Source organism: Tenrec ecaudatus, chromosome 17 (genome assembly GCF_050624435.1).
Source record: "Tenrec ecaudatus isolate mTenEca1 chromosome 17, mTenEca1.hap1, whole genome shotgun sequence".
Taxonomy (NCBI): domain Eukaryota; kingdom Metazoa; phylum Chordata; class Mammalia; order Afrosoricida; family Tenrecidae; genus Tenrec; species Tenrec ecaudatus.
In genome coordinates, this window is record NC_134546.1 from 28,983,970 (window position 1) to 29,000,730 (window position 16,761).

General features: G+C 41.5%; 1 protein-coding gene and 1 pseudogene across 1 annotated transcript in view; one reads left to right on the top strand and one right to left on the bottom strand.

Annotated features, from left to right (window-relative positions):
- The window catches only part of QPCT (glutaminyl-peptide cyclotransferase), a 64,352-nt gene extending 48,075 nt beyond the window's left edge, over positions 1 to 16,277 (top strand). The window contains exons 5-8 of the mRNA XM_075536076.1: positions 3,767 to 3,943; positions 7,411 to 7,510; positions 13,329 to 13,448; positions 15,969 to 16,277. Of these exons, the coding sequence (XP_075392191.1) occupies positions 3,767 to 3,943; positions 7,411 to 7,510; positions 13,329 to 13,448; positions 15,969 to 16,114 (543 nt within the window). The 3' untranslated portion in view covers positions 16,115 to 16,277. The remainder of the gene's footprint in view (positions 1 to 3,766; positions 3,944 to 7,410; positions 7,511 to 13,328; positions 13,449 to 15,968) is intronic.
- LOC142430971 (rRNA-processing protein UTP23 homolog pseudogene) lies at positions 1,228 to 1,783 on the bottom strand (annotated as a pseudogene).
- Positions 16,278 to 16,761: the final 484 nt, after the last annotated feature.

Here is a 16,761-nt window from a genome sequence, read left to right on the forward strand (position 1 = left end):
GGCTCTAGCTTAAACCTCCAGCACGATGTTGGATAAGTGTGGTGACAGGGGCCATCCTCTCATGGCCCCTGTTTTCAGTGGGAATATTTCTAGCAAGTGACTCTTGGTTTCTCATATATGGCTTTTATTATGTTGAGCAATTTTTCTTTTACTCCTATCTTGTTGAGTGTTTTGAACAGAAATGGATATTGAATATTGTCAAATGCCTTTTCTGCATCTATTGATATAATCACGTGGTTTCTATTTCTTGCCTTGTTTATGTGGTGGATTACATTGATTGTTTTTTGAAAATTGAACCATCCCTGCAAATCTGGACTGAATCCCACTTGGTCATGTGAATTGATTATTTGATATGCCGATGTGTTCTATTGGTCAGGATTTTGTTGATGATTTTAGCATCTATTTCATGAGGGATATTGTTCTATAACTTTCTATCTTTGTGGGGCCTTTGCCTGGTTTGGGTATCAGTGTTATGTTGGCTTCGTAGGATGAGTTTGGGAATTTGTTGTCTTTTCTATATTCTGGAAGAATTTGTGTAGTATTGAAGTTAAATCTTTGAATATTTGGTAGAATACCTTGGGGGCTCTCTAGCATCAGGAGGTAAGGGGGTTGAAGGGAGCTCTCAGAGTTGATGGATGTAGGGGGAGAACAGTGGAATGTAGTATCCCAAGAACCAAATTAAGAAAGTGAATCAAGAAGGAAATTGCTGGAAATGTTGCTGGAAGTCAGGAATATGAAGACAGAGAATTGACCATATGACTCAGCAATGTGCTCTCTTGGCAAGGGCAGTTTCAAGGGAGTGGTAGAGATGCAGCATAATGGGGAGGAAGTAGATTTCAAGAAAAGATACTGAAGACAGTGCTATAAAAATAGGCAACCATGTAAGGAAGTTTTGCTATAAAGACGATAAAAATGCGCCAATAATTGTCAGGGAAAGTGGATTAAATTTTTTTTCTTAATAATTTTATTTCTAGCTTAGTGGGGGTGGGGAGGTACAGATAATAGTTTTGGCTTCAAAACCAACTCCCAAAATCACTCAGTAAGAAAAGTGAATAATGTCACACCTGAAGCCGTTCACTCTTTATTTTACAAATAATTGTAGGCAGAAGCTTATGGGCCCATGCTCCTTTATAAAAGTAAGGCTCATCTTTTATGACAAGTCCACTTCCACAACTTTAAATTATTATTTTTTTTACATTTGAAAGTCTTTTTAAGAATCAACAGGTGTTACCCTTCTGCATTCTGTTTTTCTGAAAGCACTTTTTGGAGGGACTTCTCTTTCAGATTTTTTTTCTTTTCTTTTCAGGAGCAGAAGATGGTCTTGTTTCTTGTGTTTTTCTTTCTTTTTCTTCAGACAGCTAGGAGGATTGGGGCCACTGACATTTTTGGCGCTTTCTCCTCCTCTACTCAGGCTTCCTTGCTAAGCCCTGTTTTTTGAGTTGCTGGATGCTTTGTTTCTCATGCCCGGACACAAGCTGACCTGCCTCAACCGCTGTAACAAAGGCAGTGGTTTGGGGGAAGGTTTGTCCAGAACTGTTGTGTTCTGTGTAATTAACAGGAGAGGAATCTCAGGCCTTTTCTTGATTTTCACTGACAAATTCCAATCCTGTGTTGCCACAAAATAATGAGGAGGATTTCCCTCACCGACCATGGAGAGCAGGCATTCCGATCCTCTCACTGCATTCTTGAAATGGGTCAATGTCGAACTTGGCATTTCTGTGCAATCCTGTGCAATCCCATATAATTCCTTTCTCAGCGTTTCTAACTTCTCTAGCACACACATCACAGGGTCGACTTGCCCCTAAGTTTTCCCAGGCTACATCTGTCTGTGGTGACTCTGGGTAGAGTTGAACCGACAACCTTTCAATGAACAGCCCAGTGCTTAATCATTGCACCACCAGGTCTCCTTTACTTATGGCTAATGGTATTATGAGCCATTTTTCTTTTATGCTGTAATGAGTGGTCACACAGGGCAGTGTGGGGCTGCCAATAGGATTGCCAAGGTTGTGCGTTGGGAGGCGAGCAGTCTACCGCATCTTTCTCCGGAGGCTGGTCATTTTGAGCCACTAACTTTGGGATGGCAAGAGAGCTCTTTAACCACCACTCTGCCCTCAGGGCTGCTTCTCCGTATTTTACTCGGATTAAAATTTTTACGATGAGAGAAATAATAGGAGGTTGATGGGAATTAGCCAGTAGAGAAAGAAAATGGGTGTAGGTGGAAATGCCAAATTGGTGGTCTTGAGGAGATGAGCGGGGATAGGATCTGGTGCACTCCAGAACAGCTGGCATCTTCAATGACAGCATGGCTAGTCAACATGCTCAGAGGCACCAGCACAGAGGAAGGGGTGCTGCTGGTGATTGATGAGTAGAGTGGTGGTGGAAGGTGTAATGCTTGAAAATTTTAACTCAGAAGAAAGCAACTTCATCAACTGGGAGTAAGGAAGGGTGAAGTGTTGCAAGTTATGGATAGGAAGCATGTAGAAGAAGGAGTGAATGGATTAAGAACATACCGTACAACTGCCATCCTGAGGTTTTTACTCATGACCTTTATGGAGACCAGTTAGTGTGGTTGTCCTTGGCTATTGTGTTTTCCAGCCAGATTCAGATGGTTGATTGCAGGCACAAACTGGGCAGAGACTTGGATTGAGACCAGTATGTATTTTTCCCATGGGAGTTGGACTACGACAGAGGCAAAGGAATGATGAGAATGATTGAATCCGGAACTAAACATGAGTGCGGAAAGATGGGAAGACGACAGGGAGGCGAGGGGCGGGCAAAGATGAGAGTCAAAGGAGTAGGGATTTCAGGACGAGAGGAGGTGTGTGGGTGTTAGGGTGCCGGAAAGTCTGAGCGGTATTGTCAGAGAGTGGGCTGCATAATCAGTCAGAATCCTCTCACTCTTCTAAGTCCCTTTCTTTCCGAAAGACATCTGCCTTGGCATCCAAGGAGCTGACTTTTCACTTCATTGATTCCCACAGGACTTGTGTGTTGCTCTGGTCGCTGGCTTACTTTGTTATGCGCATTCACTTGTCTTATCTCTAAAGTGCAGGCTCCTTTAGGACAGGGACTGTAGTTTATTACTATTTGTTTTCCTGTATCATTCCTAAGGCAGATTCTTGACCTAGACTCTGAATAAACAGAACAATAACAATAAGCTGCAGACGAGAGTCACTGGTGTTTCAGAATGGGTTCCCGCAGAAGCGCACTCTGAGATGGAGGTTATCAGCAGGCCAGTGATGAGGGGGGTCTACGTTTGTGTTCCCAGAGAAAGGAGAGAGATGGAGTGGGGAGAAGTGGAGCCTCATTGTAGACTTAACAACAGCTTGAGCTAACCCCAGGAAGCTCAGAAGGTAGAATGGCTTTCTTGGAATAACCCAAACTCCCTGTGGACATGGCGCACTGCAGGTAGGACACAGCGAGAAAGGGCAGCTCCAGGGGCAGACAGTCCTTCTGAGGGGAACTCAGCGGTGCACCCCAGCGTCCAGCTCGGTGCTGATATAGCTTCCAAATAGTCACGGAAGATAACAATGAGACTTCTATTTTCAGAAGGAGTGGGAAAAGGGAAGATCCATATGGGTGGTGATTGTGGGAGGTGTGATGATGTGGAGAGGAAGTGGTGAGAAATAAATTTGAGCATATTTTTACTTGCTGTGGTATCTTCTTTCATGATACGCCTATAATTTCTGTCCAGTTCATGGGGGATCTCATAATGCTTAAATCATCAGGGTGTGCTTGCTAACTTTTTATTCTTTTTTTTTTTTGTCAGAATGTTTCAGATGCTAAGTCTGATCTCTCACTTCAGCTGATTTTCTTTGATGGAGAAGAAGCTTTTCTTCACTGGTCTCCTTGGGATTCCCTGTATGGGTCTCGGCACTTAGCTTCCAAGATGGCCTTGACCCCACACCCACCTGGAGCAACGGGCACGAACCAACTGCAAGGCATGGTTAGTCTGGCTCATTTCCATGGCACGGCGGCGGTAGGCTCTTCCTCCCAGGGAGAGTCTGCTTCCGCCATGTGAAGACCTGCAAGTGCCGCAGTATTGGAGCAGAGTGTTTATACTAGAATATTTCTTGGCAGTTGTTGCGATTTTGAGGAAATCCAGAGTCAAAAAGAATGACTCTGGGCTGGAAGTTATGTTTAACTGAGCTTAATGTTAATGATGCTAAAAAAAATTCTATTAATGGCACATCAGATTCTGGTTAGTTGAATGGGAGCCTGGTTCCCCAGTGCTGTGTAGAGGTAGAGAGAGCTCAGCCTTCCTCTAAGGCAGGGGTTCTCAACCTTCCTCATGCCGTGACCCTTTCATACAGTTCCTCATGTTGTGATGAACCCCCAACCATAAAATTATTTTTGTTGCTACTTCATCACTGACATTTTGCTACTGTTATGAATTGGGTGACTCCTGTGAAAGGGTCATTCGGCCAGGCATTTAGAGGTGATGCTAGCTGAGACTCTAGGGAATGGAGTAGGTGTGGGTCACCAAGTGGGATGGCCATGAAAATGTCCTGGATATATTCAAAGACTTATACTTATATTTTGATGTGGCATTTTTGCATGGGTGTGGGGACATTCTGATGCTGCCTCAAAACCCTATTCTGATTGTCATGTAATGGGTGAAAAAGCTTCATTTACAATTACTTTCTTTCCTATTCCTGGGACACATCCCCTCCCTCATTCCTCATACTTCACTTGATCCCCGAATCCTCTCCCCGCACTGACACTTCCCCCAGATTTGACCTTCAGTTTTTCCCTGAGCCCTCACCAACCCATCTTGGAATCTTATACCACCTTTGAAACTTCACTCTATGCTGTATCCTCATCCAGCCTGCCTCACCCCTTGTGAAAGTCTATTTCTAACCACTCCACTCATCCCAATCCTTGCCCCACTATCGACACTCACACATTCTTAGTTCTATCTGTGTGTTCCAACAGCCATCTTAAGTGGTTTGCTCTGACTCTAGTATAACTCTTATTGGCATTTATTCTATCCTAACCATTCATAAGAGCTCCTAGGTCAGGGGGATGTGGTTATCACCTCATTCACTTGTGGTTTAAAATGATTCTGAGAAGAAGAGAGTTGGCTGATAAATAGGAGAAACTAAGTTACTATCAGTTCAAATACAGAAATGCACAGTGATGGTTAAGACCAAGTTTTCTAGAACAAACTTAACTTACTCAATCTTGTGAATAGGCTGCTGTTTCAAAAAAGTCTAGTTTTGAAAGTAATGAAGATATTTAAACCTCATTGATGAGTTCACAGTACTATATCTGTAGAATCAGACATTGTAGATCTTTATTTACTAAGTATCAGGAGCTATGCCTGATTTTTACCCATTCATGATCTCATTTACACAATCTAGGGTTAGTTTAGAGTCTCTTCAAACCTGCTGATGTATAATGGAGAAATATCTCACACACACACACACACACACACACACACACACACACACACACACACACACCCCTTTTTCTTCCTTGAGAAATTCCAAGTACAATCAATGGCTCAAAGAATTTAGGGAACATGGATCTAATTATGAGACATAATTCTGAAGCCAGACAACCCAAACTCATTGCCCTTGAGTAGTATCCCACTCCTAGTAACCCGTAGGACAAGTGGAACTGGCCCTAGCGGTTTCTGAGACTGTAACTTCTTATCGGAGTGGGAAGCTTCATCTTTCTCCTGCAGAGGCTGGTGGCTTTGAACTACAAACCCTTGCAGTTAGCAGCCCTACTTGTAACTCACTACTCTACCAACACTCCTATGAGACATTGCAAGTTGTGAATTATAACAGAAAAGACCTTTAAAGATTAGTTGGTTTGATCATCTAATTTTATAGACAAGAAAACTGAAGCCATATCTCCTACCAAGTCAGGGGATTTTTCGCAACCATGCCTCTAAAGAATTAAATATGCCCTGACGCTGTCAGTGGGGGAGGGATTCCAGCCACCCACACCCAGGCAGACCTCATGAGGAGATTCTCCTCACCTGCTCCTTCTTCTAGAACTCAGCTCTCCAAGCACTGGACAAACCTCCAGGGTCAGAGCTTCACCCATTTACTTCCCAGGAGACCACTGCGAGCATTTGAAGGAGTATTTCTTTCTGATATTTGATTATCCAGTTTCTTAGTGTTCTGTGTAATCTTGGTGCCTTTCCTAACTTTAGGTTTGTTAGGTTGTGTTATTTAGCAATTGAAGGGGAAGGTGCTTAGAAAGATACGGCCCAAACTCAGGTATGTATACCTAAAGATCCCAGAACATTTTCAAAAACAAAGGCAGATATAAAACAAAGAAACAAAAAAAAAGCATAGGTCCAGGAATGAGTTTTGGGATCTCACTAAGTTCAAGTTCCAACTTAAGAAAAATTAGTTCTTCTATCATGCCTCTGCTGGATACTCACCCTCAGGAAGGAGACACAGAAGATATGGGTGCTATAGCACAGAGTGGTGAAGAAATTACATGGTGCCCGGCTACCAGATAAAACAGCATCTTGAAGACTCTTTTCCAAACAAACAGCCATATGAGTGAGATGTCAAATAAGTTCTCATGAAAGAAGCACACCATCATCAGTCACCAAGGGATTGTAAATCATATAATTTGAAGTCAAAGGAGGGCTTAGTATCAGAGCCTAACTTGTGAGAATCTGGTTTGCAGAAGGCTGTGGATGACAGTGGGAGCCCAAGATAAGTGCATTAGAGAGTTAAATATAGACAATAAAAGGGATAACCTGGCTTGAGCCATTAATACTTTGTCAGTTGATTCCCCTTCTGATGCACGCTGGGCCTGATTCAGTTTTCAATATTTTTTGTATGTTTCTTTTGTGTTTTTGTTTGTTCATATTAGAGTTTATCTCAGATGTGTTATGTCATTGGGGTCACCTTCTTGAAGTTGTGCTGTATGTTTTTTGGGTTTGTTTTGGTATATAAAACCAAAGACAATGTCAAGGAGTCCAGTCTGGAAACTGATTGTGGTAGCAATTGTACAATACTGCTTGATGTGATTTAACTACAGAATGATATGTATGATATATGTATTAAATCCCAATTAATAATAAAAAATTTAAAAAACTTAAAAAAGAATTAAATGGTTACTATCTAAATATTCTCATAGAGACTGTTGTCTAGTTAGAATGAAATAGGTTTATCTATGGAATATTCATCTAAATATCCCCTGTCCAATTTCTCTGTAGTGATAGCTATTTTTCAGAATCTCCACTTTACTATTTGTCCCCATTGCATAAGCAAGACTAAATATATTTTCTAAATAGTTATCTTGCAATCTTATTAAAGCCTAAGTTCATGTATATGTCTTTACCCTTGATGGGCTCAATGATTAAAAGACAGTTAGTTTTCACTATCTCCTCTCCCTCCATTTGAATATGAAAAGTGATAAATAATTATTATTTTTTCTTAGGATTTGCTGATGCTATTGGACTTAATTGGAACTGCAAACCCAACATTTCCCAATTATTTCCAACATACTGCCAGATGGTTTAATAGACTTGAAGCCATTGGTAAGCACCACTGATATTAAAGGATAAAGTGTGGTTTCTTCCTACTAGCAAACACTATATTTAAATATTCAAAACTGATGATTTAAACATGTAATATGCATGGTTGGCATTTTCCCTTATTGATTAGCTTATTATTCTTGTTCCTTTCTTTTAGTATGCTCACTTTATTTCCTTGCCTGGAGTCCCACTTTGAAAATGAAAACATGAAATACTACATTTCATATTTGCTTATCTTTGGAAATGGTCTGAAAATATTTTTCAGTGACTTGTTTGAAGCATATCTAGGAAACATGTTGTTCACCAAAGCATGTTGGTTCGTGATATATGTTACAGCCTTATAAAATCCCGAACAAGCTTCTTTAACTTTTCCTTGTTTTCCATTTCTGGTTTTCAATCTTCCATCATCTGACATAATTTCCCTTTCAATCTGGTACCATTTCTGTCTATATTTTAAAGCTCTTTGTTTTCGTGTGGAGGATGAGTGAGATCAGGATGTGAGAGGAAGGCAGATCCTTCCTCTTAGTGCAGGCTTAGTATCAAATAAAGGGGCATGGTCTAGGCCAGAATAGGCCACACCCAGTCTAGAAGCACAGATAACTATGATTCAAGAAAGAGGCTTGGGACTTGGAGAAGGAGAAGAAAAATAACTTTCTCCTTTCATACCACCACTTCTCTCCTTGGAAAAAAAGCACTTGGCCACAGGAGGAGATGAAAATGCGATCCACCTACTTTGAGGTCAGGGCGTGGTGCCCCAACAGACTGGACTGGAAAACATTCCTAAAGGCCAACAAACAGTCCTTGAATGAACTACAAACTTTTCTTTCTTGTTGTGTTTTGTTTTTGTCGTATATTGTTGCTTGGTTTTGCTCTGTCATGTTTTTTTGTGCATGTTATTGTCTCCGCAGGTCTGTCTAAATAAGATAGGCTGGATGAATAATCTGGAGGAGAAAACAACGAGACTGACTGTTACAGCGGGGACATGGGAGAGGGGAAAGAGGGGGGGGTAAGGTAGTGGTGTTAACAAACCCATGGACAAGGAAAAAATAAGTGATCCAAATATGTGGTGAGGAGGGTGTAGGAGGCCTGGAAGGGTGTGATCAAGGGTAATGTAACCAAGAGGAATTACTGAAACCCAAATGAAGACTGAGCATGATAGTGGGACAAGAAGAAAGTCAAAGGAAATAGAGGAAAGAGCTTGGAGGCAAAGGGCATTTATAGGGGTCTAAATAAAGGCATGTACATATTCAAATATATTTTTATATGAAGATGGGGAAATAGATCTATGTGCATATATTTATAGGTTTAGTACTAAGGTAGCAGAAGGACATTGGGTCTCCACTCAAGTACTCCCTCAATGCAAGAATACTTTCTTCTATTAAATTGACATTCTGTGGTGCTCATCCCGATGCAACTGCTGAAGACAAAGCGGGTAAATAAGCAAATGTGGTGAAGAAAGCTGATGGTGCCTGGCTATCAAAAGATATAGCATCTGGAGTCTTAAAGGCTTGAAGGTAAACAGGCGGCCATCTGGCTCAGAAGCAACGAGGCCCACATGGGAGAGGCACACCAGCCAGTGAGATCGCGAGGTGCAGATGGGATTAATTATCATGCATCAAAGAACAAAAAAATCATATCATTGTGTGCTCGCCTCAATGATATGATTGCTGAAGACAAATGGGTGCATGGGCAGGTGTGCCGAGGAAAGCTGATGGTGCCGGCTATCAAAATATACATCATCTGGGGTCTTGAAGGCTTGGGGTTGAACAGGCAGCCATCTGACTCAGGGGTAGCAGGGCCCACATGGAGGAAGCGTGCCAGCCTGATTGCGAGGTGTCAAGGGGATCGGGTGTCAAGCATCATCAGAACAAAAAGTCATACAATAGTGAAATGGGGGGAGTGTGGAGACCCAAAGCCCATTTGTAGGCCAGTGGACATCTCCTTGCAGAGGGGTCTCAGGGAGGAGATGAGCCAGTCAGGGTGCGATGTAGCAACAATGAAACATACAACTTTCCTCTGGTTTCTAAATGCTTCCTCCCCACCCACTATCATGATCCCAATTCTACCTTACAAATCTGGCTGGACTAGAGGATGTACACTAGTACAGATAGGAACTGGAAACACGGGGAATTCAGGGCAGATGATCCCTTCAGGACCAGTGGTGTGAATGGCGATACTAGGAGGGTAGAGGGAGGGTGAGTTGGAAGGGGGGAACAGATTACAAGGATCTACATGTGACCTCCTTACTGGGGGACGGACAACAGAAAAGTGGGTGGAGGAAGTCGTCGGGCAGTGTAAGATATGACAAAATAATAATTTATAAATTATCAAGGGATCATGAGGGAGGGGGGAACAGGGAGGGAGGGGAAAAATGAGGACCTGATGCCAGGGACTTAGGCGGAGAGCAAATGTTTTGAGAATGATGAGGGCAATGAATGTACAAATGTGCTTTACACAATTGATGTATGTATGGATTGTGATAAGAGTTGTAAGAGCCCCTAATAAAATGATTAAAAAAAAGAAGAAGAAAATGCGATCCACCTTTATCATAGAATCCAGGCCTAAAGACCTGCTCTTGAGGCAAGAACTCCATCCTAGGCATGCTTTCCTACCCACACGAACTTCTTTGAGCACGATAGAATTGTGCTTCTTCTAAGCAGCAGGAAAAGCCTAGCCATCTCAGCTCATGCTTTTGCCACAAGTGAAGAGACTGCCAATTGAGATGCTTCAACAAATTAATGCAATAATGGAAGTGCTCCCTCATTTATGCTAAGAAATTTGGAAGACACGGCCAAGCAAATGGAAGAGATCCATGTTTGTGACTATTCCAGAGAAAGGGGACCCAAAGGAACGTGGAAGTTGTCAAGCGATGCCTTTCATACTCGTTGGAAGCAAGCTTTTGCTTGAGGTCCTTCCACACTGGCTGCAGCAGTACACTGAGGAGAGACGACCGATCTCCAAGCTGGGCTCAGAAAAGAGTGTCCAACAGACTGGCTGAAAGTAGAGCATGCAAGAAAGATGTTTATTTGTGTTTTATTGATTATGCAAAGACAGTCAGCTGTGTGGATCCTGACACAAAATGGATAACATCGCAGAGGACAGGAATCGCAGGACACTTCGTTGTCCTCATGCAGAGGCTGCACATAGACCAAGAGATAGTTGTTGAAAGATAACAAGGGGATGATATGTGGTTTAAAATCAGCACAGGTGGTCATTAGGGTTGTAGCCTTATATCATGCTTGTTCAATCTGTTTGCTGAAAAAATAATCTGCCAAGCTAGACTAGCTGAAGAAGAATGCTGGATCAGGATTGGAGGCAGACTTTTTAACAACTTTCGATATGCAGATGACACAACCTGGCTTGCTGAAAGTGAAGAAGACTGGAGGCACTTCCTGAGGAAGATTGATGACGGAAACCTTCGATATGGATTACTCCTCAACAAAACCAAACAAAAGTCCTTGTAACCAGACCAAGAAGCAACAACACAACCAATGAACAGAAGATTGCAGTTGTCAAGGATTTCGTTCTACTTGTATTTGTCATTAACACTCATGGAAGCAGCAATCAGAAAGCAGATGATATGTTGCATTGGGCATACCTGATGCAAAAGACCCATTGAAGTGCTAGCAAAGATGTTACTTTGAGGATCAGGGCGTGCCCGAACCAAGCCTTGGTATTTTCAAGCACCCCATAATGCATGTGAAATTTGGGCAACACTTAAGGAAGACTTCCTGCCTAACCTTTGAATTATGGTGTTGGTGAAAAAAAATGGAATATATTCTGGCAGAATAATGGACAGCTCTGTCTTGGAAGGACTAAAGCCAGAATTATTCTTAGAGACGAGGATGGTAAGAATTTGCCAGGTGTAGTTTAGACATTTTATCAGTCCCTGACAAAGAACATCATGAGAAGAACATTATGCTTGCCAAAGTAGAAGGTATGTGAAAAGCAGGAAGACTTTCAATAAGATAGATAGATACATTGGCTGCAACAATTAGATTGTTGAAGACCTGCAATAAAGTGGGCTGATACAGTTGGCCGCACCAACATCCACAGTTGTGAGATGTTTCAACAAACGGATGGGCAGTATTTCATTCTGTTGTACATAGGATTGCTCTGAATCAGAACTAACTGAGGGACATTTGACAATAATAAGAGATGCCAATGTCCAGATATAGCATATTGGCATAGAAACGATTGTGCTTTTCTTTGGAAATTTTTATTCCATAATTTGAATTAATTGCTTCCCAGATACCCTGGGAATCTCTATTTAGTTGTCTTGTAACATTTTTAATGGCTCTTGTCATCCTGTAACCAGCCGGTTAGTTGCTGGTTGCCATTGAGTTGACTCTGATATGTGTCAAAGTAGAACTGTGCTTCTTACAGTTTTCAATGATTGATTTTTTAAGAAAGAATTAGATCACCAGGGTTTTCTTCCAAGGGGCTTCTGGGTGTACTCAAACTCCCAACCTTTCACTTAGCAAAAAAAAGGATGCTAACCCTTTGTAACACTCAGGGATTCTTTGTAACCCAGAGTACGTGCTACATTGCCTGGAGTGCTTGTTGTATCCCGCATTGCTGGGTCCAACTTTCTGAACTTCTGATTCGGTAGGTTTGCGTTGGGGCTTGGTAATTGCAGTTCTACAAGTTTCCGAGTAATGCTGCTGCATCTTTCTATTCTTGTAAAGAGTTGGTCATAGCCGTTTTACCCTGTCCCCTAGGGTTGCTATTTTGGTTTCCGTAGTCTTGGGATCACACTTTGATAACCACTGATGCAGGTCAAAGTAGATATTCCATTTTCATGGAGTGGCTCCTTGGTATACTTTATTTCCATTCTGTTGAGTAGACTCCTGTTAATCACAATTTCAGGCATCCTTCTTTTATCACTGTGAAAGCTAGGTGTTTTGTGCCATCATGGCTCCCGTAGGAACATGTGGGCGGAGCTTAGCCTGTCAATCAGGTTGCAGCTTGATTAGCGGGTGACATAGATAAATGACCTGCTGGAGGTGGGCCACTGTCTCTGTCTGCCTTCATCTTCCTGTTGACAAGCCACCCGGACAGCTGCCTTAGCCACACTGAGACCTGCGAGAGACCTGGAGATGCTTCCACAGCTGTTGGATCCACAGACTCTGCCTGCACCCACCAGCCTGTGATCTTCCTGCATTCTGCATCATTGCATGTGGCTGCATGAGTGGGAAGAAGGATTTGTGGATTAGTATCAGACTTATGGACTAGTATTGGACGTATGGACCTGATCTGGACAGAGCTGGATGTTTTCTTGATATATAATTACTTCTTGATATAAAACTCTCTTACACATACATAAGTGTCTCTGAATTTGTTTTTCTAGTCAAGCTGGCCTAACACAATGACCACTGATCTGTAATTATCTAACCTGTGTTTTTAAAAAAAAAACATTTTATTAGGGGCTCATACAACTCTTATCATAATCCATGCATATACATACATCAATTGTATAAAGCACATCTGTACATTCTTTGCCCTAATCATTTTCTTTTCTTTTTTTACATCTAACCTGTGTTTTATCCATTTTCTTCTTGATTTCTCATTTTCAAGCTCACTGTCATTGTGCTATTTATACCTCCAAGAATATTCTCAAGTGTTAGGAGCCTTGTATGACCCCTCTTTTCTTGAGGCTACTTCAAATGTACACGCCCAGAGTCAGCCCAGGTGTTGTCATGGGTGTAACCATGTGGACTGCTGCACAAGGTTTTTAAAATGATTGCTACATATGCATGGATTTCTGAGTCTTATTTAGATAAAAACAAATGTTTGTCTGCTGTCCGATTGTCACCTACAGAACACGAACTCCATGAATTGAATTTGCTCAGGGATCACTCTTGGGAGAGGCAGTATTTTCAGAGTAATTTAGATTGCCCTGCTGAAGTTCAAGATGACCACATTCCATTTTTAAGAAAAGGTAATGAATGTGTGTGTGTTTGTGTGTGCGTGTGTACATGAACATGTATACAGCATGTGTGCATATTTATTTTGCTGGTTATATATATTATATATCTGCATTTTGAAATTTGAAGACCATGGCACTAATGTCAATTACCCATTTTTAAGAGTATGCCAAAATTTTGAATCCTGAAGCCTTGAATCTTTAAGCCTTAACTCTCAAACCAAAACTTTCCCCAGAAGTCTGCTTTAAACCAAGCAACAGTTTATTAGTAAATTATATCTGCCTTGCGCATTGCGCTTCTTCACATATTTATCCTTGTGGGGTCCCATTGACAACAGCAACTCAAAAGGTTAGATGAGAACTTTGGGAAGAGTAACTTTCCACTAATGGTGGTGGGGTAACGGGAAAGGATGGCAAGAATAATAGCAGAACTTGAGGAACTTAACATCACTGAAATGCACATGGACGAATTGTTGAAACAGTTGCTTCATTGCTGCTGTGTATATTCTCTCTCTCTCTCTCTCTCTCTCTCTCTCTCTCTCTCTCTCTCTCTCTCTCACACACACACACACACACACACACACACACACACACACACACACACACACACACACACACACACACACACACTAGACCAAGATCTTGACTGATTCCTAAATGCTGGTTGGCTTCTGGTGCCATCTGGTAGTTCTCTTCAGTAGAGAAACTATTCAGGTCTCTACTTTCAACTTCCAGTTAAGGAATCAATTAAACAATAAAATTAAAAGTGCATTTTAAAACACTAAGATAATTCTTTTTTGAAGCCCGACAACACTGAAGTTATCAATGCAGACCAATCCAGAGGTGTTTTAAAAGTTCCACAAGCAGATAGCAAGGTTGACTTTAATGAGCACCTATCTCTAACAGAAACTCCACAGCTCCTGCTATCACACAAGCTTTCATCAATGGGGCTTTTCCATGTGTGTCCTTGTCATCAAGGAGCCAGGTATTTAAGCCAAATAGACCATGAGGGAATAAGCAGCCATAGTCTCCTTCACCTGACTCTATTGTCTCTAACTCAGGTGTAGACACACATTTTATGCCTTAACCTCCCCTTACCAGACCACTCTAGGCTATCAGCTGCTATGACCAAGTCTGCCATTGTTCATTCACAGGAAGGAAGGATCCATCTGGAAGGAAGTGCTTCTCTCTCAGTTTTCTTCTTCTTAGTAAAGAGTTACACTTACTCATTTGTTCAGCTCAGATGCCTGGGAATTGTTCTTCATTCTGTAACATCTCCTCCATGCCCCACTTTGCTACTCCCACAGTTCAGATTCAGGGCTTCTAGGTTCACTGAGTACCTTAACAAACTAAACGTGTGAGAAATTATCAAATATAACTGATTAATGAAATCATCCATTATGTCATCTCATGAGTTTTATGTTCTCATGCAAGAGATCCCAGGTCATTACGGAGACCTTTACGGTTTTTTTTTTTTTGCTACATCTAGAATATTTATGCATGCTCACATCCTCCTGAGAGCCTGCCACGTTAGATTGTACTCTTATACTTTGTGGTGCTCTGGCATTTTCTGGTCTGTCACAATGCCATACCCTTGTTATTGAGATGGTGTGAGTCTAAATCAATCCCAGGACTCTAACAGTGGCCTCCCAATTGCTCTCTAGTTTTCACTCCTATATTCCCTGCATACCTGCTAGAGCTCTCTTTAAACCTGTTAGCACGGTTGGCCACTTGCCACTGCATAGAGTAAGATCCCAAGTCTTCCTATGACTCACAAAGGCCTCCATTTTCTGATTGTGCGCACTCTCTCTTTCTCTCTCTCTCTCTCTCTCTCTCTCTCTCTCTCTCTCTCTCTCTCTCTCTCTCTCTCTCTCTCTCTCTCTCTCTCCAATTTGACCTCCCACCATTCTCCTACAATTACTCTCATCCAACCACATTGTCTTCCTTGCTTGGCCTTTCTCAAGCAAGACAAGCACACTCCTACCTCGGCCCCTTGGCGCTTGCGACTACTGCCGCCTGGCTTGCTCATTCCCAGTATTTATGTGGCTTACTTTCTCATTTAATGTCTATTTCTGTTCACTGTCAACTTCCTCAAGAGATCCTCCCTGACTTTAAATATCCCTTCTTTGATCTTACTGTCTGCTGCCTCATTCTGTATTCCTTACCTGGTTTCCTTACTCTTGATGTGCTTGCTCTCGCCTTAAAATGAGGCTTTGTATTTGTTTAGTTGCTGCTTCCTCCACTGAAATGTAAGGTTTGCTGGGGAAAGACTTTTCATTTTCCCTGATGAACCCCAGCTTCCAGAACAGCTCCTGGTACATAGGTGTCTTATCATCATCTATTGGATTAACCACTTTTTATGGAAATGAAAGTCTTTGGAGGCATTTCCATCTACAAGGCAGTAGCTAGAAGATGAGTTATTCACTGTCTTCATATGGTGCAAAACTCCCGCTCAGACGTTTCCTTAAAGCATGTTACTTTATAGCTCAGTCCCTGGCAATATACACTTAATGACAATCAGTTCTTTCTCATTAGGTGTTCCGGTTCTGCACCTGATACCGTCTCCTTTCCCTGAAGTCTGGCACACCATGGATGACAATGAAGAAAATTTGGATCTGCCAACGATCGACAATCTCAACAGAATCCTACAAGTCTTTGTGTTGGAATATCTTCATTTGTAACAATCTTATTTTGTTTATGGTAATTACTTCTAACCCTGTGGTTGAAAATCAAGTACTACTTACAATTGTCTGGTCCCAGTTAAATGCTGTGTGGGAAATTCTGTCCTATACACTCAATCTTTAGGTAACTTTGAATATTTGTTCAATAAATCTTAGAATTATATCGTGCCATAAATCCTTCATTAATTTTCATCTAGAGTTAAAGGGAAAACAAATAAGCGTACTTTAGAACTTTGATAGATAGGAAACTGTGACAAAATCAGATTTATGTAGTTGGTGTCATGGTCTTGTAAACACTCATGAAATATGATGGCGATGCTCAATGGGTAGCCCTAGTTTTATGAGTTTGAATATTTGGGGATCTATTGCCTACAAAACAAAGCAGACACATAGTTTGAAGACCCTCAAGCTTCTTGTTTCTTTGAGAAATCTTGGTAGAGCTTATCTCAGGGAAAAGCAAATGAAACTTAGATGCCATTTGGCGTATTACTTTGTTATGTATAAATGAAGTATTACATAGTTTAAATGATAGGCAAAGTTTTACAAATTTAACATTTTTATTGTAAACAATGCTAAAATTGAAATTGTAAAAAAGAAGAAAAATATCATAGGATGTTCACAGAATCACCACTAGCTCTTTGGTTTTT